The sequence below is a fragment of the Poecilia reticulata genome, linkage group LG7 (genome assembly GCF_000633615.1).
Source record: "Poecilia reticulata strain Guanapo linkage group LG7, Guppy_female_1.0+MT, whole genome shotgun sequence".
NCBI classification, from domain to species: Eukaryota; Metazoa; Chordata; class Actinopteri; order Cyprinodontiformes; family Poeciliidae; genus Poecilia; species Poecilia reticulata.
In genome coordinates this window covers 13,317,256-13,329,139 of record NC_024337.1, presented here as the reverse complement: position 1 = coordinate 13,329,139, position 11,884 = coordinate 13,317,256, and the positions used below count along the sequence as shown (strand labels likewise).

Genomic DNA, 11,884 nt, shown 5'->3' with positions numbered 1-11,884 from the left:
GACCCCGCCTCTCGCCCGGAACGTTAGCTGGAGATGGGCACCAGCAACCCTCCTGACCCCACTGGGGGACAAAGGTGAAAGAAAATGGATGGATGGATCTTTTTACATTAATTTGCATACACTGAAGAAATGGAATGATTTATCAAAGAAACAAAACAATATGCTTAGCTTGGTTGCGGCTAGGCTAGGTCATCCGTTAAGCAGCCGCTACATTCAAGACGCCATACTCAATGTGAATAGCTGGTTGTTATGGCGATTAATAACCAGGAGTGATTAGTTTATCTGTAGAGAGATTATCAGTTGATGTCACGCCACGTTAGTACCTACTGTACTGATGATCACTATTTAAACTGTTTACAATTTGACTAATAAAATTATTTACAGCTCGTACAGTCAGCAAGATGGATGCGGGTAACCATGGCAACCAGTAACGGTTTCAGTTCAAACACCAGATGTACCTCAATATGCACAGTGGAGACCATTTTAGCACTGAAGCAGAAGGTATCGTCTTCAGTCTGGAGGTTCAGCCAATCAGCGGCAGGGGAAATTTATTCCTCTTCTGGATTGGCTCCTTTGAAGACATCAGCCAATGATGGCATGTCAAGTTGCATCACGTTTTGTATTTCAGCTTTTCTGCATTTTCATTTGAGTATTTTATAAAAGCACTGCAGAAAAAACATCTGGATATATAATCCACTTAAAAATGCTGACTAAGATTGATCAAGCCAATGTGATCAATCAGTTAATTTAATAACAATTAAAAAATTCTCAGGCAGCAAGTTTGCATATTTTTTTTATTTTTTTTTTTAAGTAAAGTTAGCTAATTGGGTGATACAGTGTGTTAGCTGAGCTCTGACCTAGAGGGAATGTTTCCCAGCCCCGATGCTTTAAACCCCATTAAAACATCTGACGAGTTGTAGAAACATCTCATGACATTGAAATTAGTGAAACTACATAGTTTGGCAATCTGACCTCTTTTGCTGTTAACCTTTGACCTCAGCAGTTACATAGAGAACCCAAGGCATCTTTCTTTTCCTTTATAAAAAATAACTTGCATAGGTTCTCCTTGTTTTTACAAGCAATTCTAGGCAGATCATAAAAACCACGCAGGTTGATTGCAGTGACTCTGAACGCTTCACACTGTCCCAGGACTGCAGACGCCACATCTGTCATCCGTCGCCTCCCCCTGGGAGTGTGCATGCATGCATGCTGCAGGAGGTTTTTCCAGTGAGAATCAGTGAGGCCTGCTGAGCAGATGTGGGACCAGCTGTGGTTCAACCTACAAATCAGATTTAGAATTGGTTGTTAAAAATGTCTGCTGAGGGTAAACGTGCAAAATCCGCCTCCTCTCCTTAATTAGGAGTCTTTGTTTATGTGTTTGAACATGAGTAAGCAGTCAGGAATGCTGTTTTTATTGCTCTGAGTGATTGCAGAAGTTGGTAATCTAGTAAATGTGTGCTGATGTGTCTTTTAAAGGAAAGCAAAAAGTAATTTAATAGAAAATCCTTCAAAGGCTGAGAGATCAGAGCGTAGCTGCAGCCATGCATATATTTGGCTCAGAATTTCCTTTTCTTATCTGTGTGCCTTTTATTGTCTCTTTGTTTGTTTTCTTTCTTTTTTGTAGAAAGAGTTTAATTATTGTCAACTGGCTTCTTATGTTTTTTCTTTATTTCTTGTCCATTTCTTTTATTTGTTTGTTTTCTTTTTTTTTCTGGTGAAATAACTTTACAGACTAACATAAATTAACAGCTAAAATAAAGTTTGTCATTTTATCTCGTTCATTTTTATAATTTTTTTTATTTAGTTAAATTTTTTTTTTTCTTGAATTGTGCAATAATTTTACTTGGCTTAATTTTTGAATTTATAAACCATTCCACAAAATCGTCACACATGGTTTTTTTTAGAGTGCAGTGTTGTGAATTCATTGTTGCTTTAAATTTCATTTTCCTCCTTTTTTCTTGATTTTTTTTTTCTCGCCCTTCCTATACATTTGTTGCATGTCTGCTCAACCTAAATAGAATAATTTATAGATGCTGCTGCATATTATTGCTGTGAAAATGTAGATGTCTAGATGTTAGATATTGTGTCAGGCTTTTAAAGTTGGATTTGAATCTCCTGCAGGCTGAACGTTGTGGTTTTGTGTCACCAGACCAGCAACAAATACCCTTGTGTGCGATTGTTGGTATTTTGAAAATATTCAAATGCTCATCTATTTTTAAGTCGGAGGGAAATGAGCAAGGTTTCCCTCTTTGCTCTGTGTTTGTTGCAGATTTTTGAGACCTGCAGATCTTTTAAGTCAGGTTATAAAGTGGAAACAGTTGAATCTGGTTTTTGGGCCTTTGTTTCTTTTGGAGAATGAGGATGTTGGCATTCACAACAAACTTCCTTGGGGAAACGGAAACGATGTGAAGATCTCATTGTTGTGTGTGGAACTACTGAACTTCCCTCGTACATCATCCAAACTACTGTTTTGGACAGTCCATAATAAAACGTTATGGACTGTTTTATTGTTTTCATTTTGTTGTACCCTCTGATTTGTATGAATCTATTGCTACAGCGCTGGTGCGATCACACCAGCCCTGTTAACTCGACTTTAATGAAACTGCAGTTGTTTGCCTAGAAAGTCCGGTTTGTTTTGAGGAGGTGTGAACGGGCAATCGAACCAAAAAACGCAACTCTGGTTCCCTAGAAACCTCTGTCTGGGTTCGGCTGAAGTGAACTCTGATGCGGTTTGAATGTACATGTGAACGCCAAGCAGACCGGAGACCGCTGCAAAAGCAGGAAGTAGACTGAAGCACAGGGCATTCTGGGTAAATACAACCAAAACAAACACAGGAATAGCGCTAATGGGAGAAATGACTCAGTTTTTACTAAAGACGAAAGAGAAATTTTTCAACTGCTGAAATCTGACACCACTCCATTTTTGGAGAAGTAAGTTGCCCTCGGTGTCATCTTCAAATGTTTTTGTGTTGTTTCCTTTGGTGGTTCTTGGTGCAGCGCCCCCACAGGCGAGGACGGGAACAGGTTCTCCAAAGGGTCTGGTTTGTTTGACAGAGCAGCGTGAAAGCCTCCATTTTTAAATCCTTTTTCTTCTGTGTGTGTAATGAGAGCTGAATCAGGAAAAGTGACATAAATCTACATGCACACTGGTTTGAAATGCCTGCTTTTTCTGCCTTTAGCACATCGTGAAGTGCCACGGCAGCACGCTGCTGCCCCAGTTCCTGGGAATGTACCGAGTAAGCGTCGACAGCGAGGAGGCGTACCTCATCGTCATGAGGAACATGTTCAGCCACAGACTCGTGGTGCACAGGAAGTACGACCTGAAGGTAAAAAGGAACTGCTGGGCGTTGGCTCAAACCGTACCGGTTCTTAAAGTAAAGAGGAAGTCGGAAAAAAACACAAAGTTTTCTGTTGATTTAACAAAAGGTTTAAACAAGTAATAAGACATTCAGCTGTCTCAAATACTCTGCCTAAAGGTCTTGCATGTCATTGACTAAAGAACTTAAAAAATAAATGGCTAAAATGTCATAACAGAAATAGTCAAACTGTCTGTTGTTTACAGGGCTCTCTGGTTGATCGTGAAGCAAGTGACAAAGAAAGGGTAAGCGTATCTTTTTAGCATCAATTCATGCTACAGTTATGTATAAAATGTCTGAACTGTGTTGTTTGATGCTAAGGAAAAAGAGCTTCCAACCTTTAAGGACATGGACTTCAGGAACAACATGCAGAAGGTGTACGTTACAGACGAGGAGAAGGAGAAGTTCATGGAGAAACTCAACAGAGATGTAGAGGTGAGCATTTAAAAGACGATAATTATCTCCAGCAGAAGGAAGGAGGAAAACTGAAGCTGCACTGCCGCTTTACAGGATCAGGATGTCAGATATGAAACTATATTTACTAAATAGAGAAATTTAGATCTTTATAAACTTCTGAATCAGTCAAATTTTATTTACAGAGAAATTTAATTGTGCAGAAAATGTCACAGAAAACAGCATTACTGAGTAAAACAATCAGCAAAACATGACTGATAACAACATGGTATATATTGAGGAACTAGAATAAAAAGATTACAGAAATCATAATCCTATCATACCAGAAATGCTCTTAATGATATGACAACTAAAAAAAAACATAAAACTGTCATTTGATATTTGGAATAATACAGAAGATTTGATTTGAAAAGTTTATAATCTTAATTTTAAGAGGTGTGTCTGAGTGACATGGTTCTGTATTTGTGATGAAATAATGTTTTACACAATAGGAGAATCCAACTGCTTTTCCACTGTCTGACCTACAGACGGCAGCACTGAGACAGTTATAGGCAAAATAATGAGGAACAAAACAAATTCACACAAAAATCTCTTAATTAAATGAAAACATGCAACCCTAAATTTAGATAGTTTATTTAATTTGATTTAAGGACTTAGCGAACAAAATAAAATGCCATAGACAAACCACTGATGACCTTAATGTTCTATAGATGAGATTATTAAAATAATGTATAAAAGTAAGAACAGATTTATGAATTTCAATTGAGATTTGCAGTCGGTTCATAAATATTACGATTTTAATGTGGATGTTGATATATGTCTGTGGTTTGTTGGTAAAATGTTACCGTTTCTGAAAACCGTTGGCTTCACTTTATTTGTAACTTATATTTAAGTTTAGAAATTACTTTAGCTTTCTGTCTCAGTGACTATCGATTAGTGATGCCCAATACCAAAACTGCCTTTACTTCCCTTCCTTCATGTTTTATTTTAAATCCTCTGAGCGAACCGTCTTATTTCCTCTCTTCCAGTTCCTGGTGAAGCTGAAGATCATGGACTACAGCCTGTTGCTCGGCATCCATGACATCGGCCGAGCCGAGCGGGAGGAGGAGGAGGGCGGGGAGGTGTCCAACGAGGAGGAAGCCGAGTCGGAGAACGGGCTGGCTCCGGGCCCCGCCGCAGGTTCTTACGGAACGTCTCCTGAAGGGATCGCTGGTTACATGTCGTCCTGCAAGCCTCTGGGGCCGGGCGAGTTCGACCCCTACGTGGATGTTTACGCCCTCCGGAGCTGCCCAGGTGAAAAAGTCAGCGTGTTAACTGCATGTTTAGATGGAATAAGCTTTAGTTGAGTCTTTAATGCAATAAACAAGGTCTGAAACGATTAATCAGATTCTTCGTGATTAATTGATATAATCGTTAGCTAATATTCTAATCGGCTGATCATTCAGTGAAGTATACAGTTTTAAGAAAAGCCATTACACTTAAAGAACAACTATTCAGCCAAAATATATTGAATTTAAAACAAAAAACTGTTTTTCAAAAATGTTCTGCCCTGAACTGTGTGGCATAGTTTTTGCTTCACCTGGTACAATTTCTGTTTAAAAAGAAAAAAAAATAAAAAGAAAAAAATTATTCAACACCTTTCGCTGTCCAAATATTAATCAGTTAATCCTGAAAAATAATCCACAGATTAGTGCTACACTGTACTGATGTTGATGAGTCTTTCACATGTTTGTTAAGTTATATTTTTAAACTGAAAATGCATCATTTGCTGTAAATTATCAGGAGTTCACTAAGGGAATCCTGTTATTTCATTTTAGGCAATGTTTTTCTTATTGAATTGTTTATTTGCATCTTCTGATATATTTATAATGTATAAAAAAGCATGAAGAACTTAAATAAAATATATACAAAACTGACCATTTAAAAAAAAAATCTGCTATAATAATCTATAGATTAATTGATTAGCTGTGGCTCTGCAATAAACTCTCAATTTTTGGCTCCTTGAGGTTAGGAAACCTCAAGGATTCCTAACGCTCCTTGAGGTTCAGCATCTACATTTCTAATATCTGAATCCTGTAGGTCTGTACTTAATGATTATCTTAATAATTGACTATTCTAATGATTAATCAGATAAAAATTGGACACATTCTGCAGATTTTCTTTTAACCACCAAGACTGTTTTAAACTATGTAAGAAATACATTAAAAGATGCAAGCAAACTAGGTGAAGCTAAAACTTGATTCCACTTGAAGAGTTTTGGGTATAATGATATATATATATATACATATATATATAATGACTTAATTATTGCTCTGAGTGTGTTCTTGTAGCAAATAGTCTTGTTTTGTTCCTACTCCAGTTAACGGTTAATCGATTCCTAAGTTAGTAGGCGATTATTTCAATAATTGATTAATCGTTTGAGCCCTTAAATCAGAAGTGAACCTCCATCCAGCTGACGCTTCCTGCGTTTTAACCTCAGGTGCCCCACAGAGGGAGGTCTACTTCATGGGCCTGATCGACGTTCTCACACAATACGACACCAAGAAGAAAGCCGCTCACGCCGCAAAAACGGTCAAACACGGGGTGAGTCAGTCGTTCTCTTCCACATCCTGTTCACGCGGGTCCCTGAAATCCCTGAAAATGCTTAAATCCCTAATATATAATTGATTAACGTGCAAAATACAACACAATCTTTTTTTTTCAAGGTTATTAAAATTTGGGTATTTTTAAATTAAATTAGTGTTTTGTTCTATAAGGTGTGTAGGAGATGCTTTTCAAAACATAAGATTTAGTTTTGACATTTTTCCTGCTAGAGAATGTAGAATAGCATGAAATGACATTATTAATAACAATAATAAATCATAATGCATTATTGTCTTCTTGGTTCATTTGGATTATGTTTATCTCCTAAGTGTGGTCCTGGAAATTTACCCTGAAAATGCCTGAAAAGTGCTTGAATTTTTGCGTACGGAGCCGTTCGCGTTGCTCTTTTCGCTCTGGTTCTGACCCGTTTATGTCCGCCGCAGGCCGGGGCTGAAATCTCCACGGTCCATCCTGAGCAGTACGCCAAACGCTTTCGGGACTTCATCTCGAAGATTTTCGCGTAAGCCTCCGCCTGCGGACGCTGCCAGAAGTCATTCCAGCCTTCAACTGTAGATCAACACTAGTATGCACACATGGATCAATATTTAAATTAGGTGACAAGACAAAACTTGTAGCATTATGATGCATATATTTATTTTGAAGATATATATATATATATATTTCTTTAGGTATTGAACACTGTTGGGAACAGTAGTGTATGTGGGAAATGGGAGCACTTTTGATCATGAACTGATGGGGGTTTGAATAGTTGTTTTTGTTTTGTTTTTTCATTTTGGTTTTCAAACATTAAACTAAATAAATAAAGTTACAATAAATAGTCGATGCACAATAAATATTTAGATTAGCTTTTTCCAAAAGGAACTGCTCTGGTTTGGAGAGTCTGGTTGGATGTTCTCTTTTCCTTCGTTTCCACTGAGCGGTATGGTGATAATATCCAAAATATCAATATTATTGATAATAATAATAATACCTAACCTTTTGGATTAGGGAAACCTTGCACTCAACGTTTGGATTGCAACAATGTTATTCCAGGAGTTCCAGGACGTTTGGCTTTACAGCTGTATTTTCTGTACAATGGCTGCTGGAAAAGACAAGTGTTTTGTTGTTTACTTATCATCCAGAAGCCACTTGTTGCATTCTTGTTGGTTGTGCAGGAGGCTCCACTTCTGCTTTTCAAAGATGTACGGTTGTATAACTGCATCCGTTTGCTGCCATTTTCAGCTCATCCTGACTAAAATTGTGTTATCTAAAATGACTTTGTGCAAAACAAATGCAATGTAACATGTTCTGTGATCCATCCTAACCTGTTCAACGAAGCTTAATACAACCGTGGAATGATTTGATTCAATTCGCTTTTACACCGAAAGCAGACGAACCGCTCAGTCGAAACGAAGCGCTGCGTTGTGCGAAGTATGATCAATCGCTCGTGGTTGAATCTTGAAGGATTTCTGACAGCTGAGCCAAACATGAAGCTGAAAAACAGAAGCACAAGAGTGTCTTTGTTCCCAGTAACGTCTCAAACCTCCAGTCTCGCCATATTTTAACTGAAAACAGACGCCAAAACAAAAATAACCAGCAAGAGTGACAGATACTCAGAACTGGTTAATTATGGACAGAGCTGAGCTGTTAGCTGCGTCCAGTCTTTATGCTAAGCTAAACATTTACCATTAGTTTGTGGAAACACAAGCCACTTCCCAGAATTATTCCCCAAACCTTTAAATGAATACTAGATTTGTCATTTAGAATAAAGCAGCTTTTGGTAAACATTCATCCATAGAAGCAGGTATTTGTAGTTCTTAGTGCCAAAAGCTTTATCACAGCAGATATTTACATTTTGCCAATTAATCTGACCTTTTTTTGTTTTGTTTAAGGGGGGGGTTTAAAAGATCAAAAGCTAATTCAGCTGCATTTTTTATCAAAATTTGTAGCATGTTGCCGGAGATTGATGGAAACTAAGCAATCATATCTAAGCCTGTGAACATGTCTTCCAGCTGTTTAAGCCTCCGAACTAATGAGGAGCTCCTTCGTGAGGAGACTGGTCCAGATTCTGGGCCGCCGGGTCTCCATCCTGGTTCTGATTGAATAGTGTGGTGGTTTGTGCGTTTAAGTGGCAAATGTGTGTTTTATTATTCTGATTTAAGGTTAAAATTAGGCGTTACTCTCTAGAGTCACTACATTTTATCAGCTTGGCCTTAACACAGTGAGGTTTTGAGCTTTCCTGACAGCAGGTGAGGCAGAATGAATGCAGATGCTTCGTCTGTACGATGCCTCGTCTAAACGTTAGCTGCACATGATGTATTTTTTGCAAATTAGCTTTTGGACCAAATTATATTTTACAAATATTTTTCCGGAATCCGTTGGAACGCATTTTCCTGGGAAATGTGTGAGAGCGCTTGATGACTGGTGAAAATGAGTTCTGGATCTGCCGGTGGTCTTTAGAGTCCGGATCGACTTCGTGTGACACTTTCGTCTTAGAAATACCTCAAGTTTTTAAATGTCCAGAGGAAGAACGCTGTTGTTGTTGTTGTTGTAAAACATTTCCTCTGACATCATTCCTCTTATCAAATGATCATTTGTTCATCATGATTTTGACTTCTTCCTTTTGTGTCTGGATAACGTGTTTTTCATGTACTTTGTAAGCTAAAGTAAAAATGTGCAAGTGTCAGCTTTTACATGTAACAAAACTATTTTTAGGGGGCAACGTATTAAACTTGTAAACTTTATTTTTGCTTTTATTTGACACTAAAAACTCAGTTTTGTGTGACGCATATGGAGTGATTTTATTTTATTTTTTTCTTTGAATTTAAGAATTTAAGAAGAAATAAACATTTTGTTCTGATGTTAATATGCTTGAATGAACAGTTGGTATCTAAACTTCCAGCAGACCCAAATTTATGCAACGAAGCAGCTAATTTCAGCTGAAATTAGTTTGTTTTTCTGCATGTTTCAGATGTTACAATAGGATATTTACAGTCTGTAACCACTAGATGGCGGAGTAACCTGTACACAGAACCCTTACGATCCCGATTTTCCCTCTCAAGTGACGGAAAACTGAAAACACTCAGGTGGAAAATGTAATTGGTAAGCAATGTTTAGTATTTTGCATCTTAATGGAGCTGTAAAAAAAAAAAAAAAAAAAAAAAAGTAGAAGGTAAGTATTGGATCCTCCTTTTGCGTATTTTTTTGCCAAACAGAAGAGGTAAACAGCCCGTCATGAACTTTAGCTTTAAAAATGAAGGTCTGATGTTTCTGTAATCTTATACGAAGACATTCATTTATGGAAATATGGTGAGCTGCCTTAACAGTTTGCTAATTATTAATCTACATTACTTGGTTTTCTGTTACATAAAACTATGCCTAAAACAGTTTGATTAATCAATTACGGAAATAATCGTCAACTTACTTAACAATCGACAGGTTGTACGGACTAAAACACGCAGTTTGCTGTTTTAGAATATACAACATATTCAGAGAAGTAATTAAGCCAAACCCGTTCAAGAAACGTTTACATTTTGCATTTATGATGAAAAATCTTTTTGTCTGCAAATATGTTCTACCCAAAATTAATCGTTTAGCATAATATTAACTTTCCAGGTTCAAATTCTCTAAAAACAAATAAAAAATCCTATTTGTCCTCCTTTGGTATCCAATTAAATGAAAAAAGTAAATCACCGTGTCGCCCCAACAGGTTGAGCTGTTCAAATGTTGACGCATCTTTTGTTCCAAATGATCAAACTTAAATACTACACTGCTCAAAAAAATAAAGGGAACACTTAAACAACACAATATAACTCCAAGTAAATCAAACTTATGTGAAATCAAACTGTCCACTTAGGAAGCAACACTGATCGACCCAACGAGGGTCCCGGTTGTTAATCAGTGTTGCTTCCTAAGTGGACAGTTTGATTTCACATAAGTTTGATTTACTTGAAGTTATATTGTGTTGTTTAAGTGTTCCCTTTATTATTTTTTTAGCAGTATATTTTATCACGGTTTAGACAATAAAACGTTTATTTCATAATTGAGTTTGTTTATTCACGTTCTATCGTGTTTTTCTAATATTGTATAAAATAAGCTTCACATGTGAAGGAGAAATCTGCAAAATGTGCCTCGTCATAATTATCGATAGAATATTAAATTATTAATATAATCGATAGCTGCAGCCCAGAATAAAAACATGCACAGGCATGTTTTCAGTTATTGATGGATTGTTTGGCGAAGAGATTACATTCCCCAACAACTTGTACTTGTATGTCATTTTGACTCTTGTGTGGATTAGGAAAGTAAAATTAGTTATCCAGTTATTGAAAAACTGTGCCACTCTTTCCAGGAAATTATTTCTTCTGACCGATTATTGTTTTGTAACAGGAGCGAATCTGCTGACGGGTCCGAACCGTTTCACCATTAAATCCGAGTGGCTGGGAAATGCAGAGAAACGAAGTTTGAGTGATTCATTTCATCTAAACCTGCCTCTGCGGCGCTGACGAGGCAGTAGTTTCTAGTTTCTAGCAGGTTGATCCTAATAACCAGGGGCGCAACGTGCTTTCTGACGTCTGTGCGTTTACGTTATACGCACACATGCGCAGATGCAAAGTGCGGAGACCCCTAGCGGACATGGGGGGAAATTATTTAGTAGCGAGTTCATGCAGCATTACTGGAAGTATTTCTGCTACAATATAAGAGTTTTATAAGTTAACACAACGGTATATTAGGGTCATTGTAGATAAAAAAATTAAAAAAAAGTAAAATTCCACCAAAAAACTAAAAAAATTTTAGATCAATCTCAAAATGTATCTAGAAAAAAATAAAAAGAAATTTCTGAGTTTAAAAAGTCAAAACTTTGTGAGAAATTCTGAGAAATTTTATGGGAGAAAAATGGTAAATTTCTGAGTTTCATTCAACTTTTGGAAATTTTCTGATTTTGAAAAGTGAAAAACATTTAACTTTTGAAATTGATGCTTTTTTCCATGTTTTTTTATGGAAATGTTCTAAGATTAATCTCAAAATTTGAGTTCTTAAGCTAATTTTTGTCTTTTCAAATTCAGAAATTTTCTTTTGTTTTTTTCCCCCCCAACATTATTTCTTTAGATTACTCTCAATTTGAGTTTTTGTAGGAAATGTTTCACTTCAAACTCAGAAGTTTTTTTGTTTTGTTTTTTGGGGAATTTTTTTTAAACTAGCCTCAAATTTTGTGTTTTTTCAAGCAAATCTTAATCTTTTCAAACTCAGAAATATCCTTGTTTTTTTTTACTAGCAAATTTTTTTTACATTAATCTGAACATCTGAGTTTTTATTCTAACAAATTTTTGCCCTTTCAAATTTAGAAATGTAGTTGACTTTTTTCCTTAAAAAAAAAAAAAAAAAAAAAAGCATTGTCGGACCCAAAAAGGCTTAGCCACATTTCTTTCAAATCAAAACAGTAGAAAATAATTATATCAGTGCTGTTATTATTCTAAAGTAGTCCGGAAGCTACCATTTAATGCATTTCATTGCTCCTTTATCCGGATCTC

At 36.6% G+C, this 11,884-nt stretch overlaps 1 protein-coding gene across 1 annotated transcript in view; it reads left to right on the top strand.

The window, feature by feature from the left end:
- The window catches only part of pip4k2ca (phosphatidylinositol-5-phosphate 4-kinase, type II, gamma a), a 13,955-nt gene extending 4,813 nt beyond the window's left edge, over positions 1-9,142 (top strand). The window contains exons 5-10 of the mRNA XM_008414630.2: positions 3,180-3,326; positions 3,563-3,601; positions 3,678-3,791; positions 4,799-5,063; positions 6,250-6,353; positions 6,797-9,142. Of these exons, the coding sequence (XP_008412852.1) occupies positions 3,180-3,326; positions 3,563-3,601; positions 3,678-3,791; positions 4,799-5,063; positions 6,250-6,353; positions 6,797-6,877 (750 nt within the window). The 3' untranslated portion in view covers positions 6,878-9,142. The remainder of the gene's footprint in view (positions 1-3,179; positions 3,327-3,562; positions 3,602-3,677; positions 3,792-4,798; positions 5,064-6,249; positions 6,354-6,796) is intronic.
- The last annotated feature ends 2,742 nt before the right edge of the window (positions 9,143-11,884 follow it).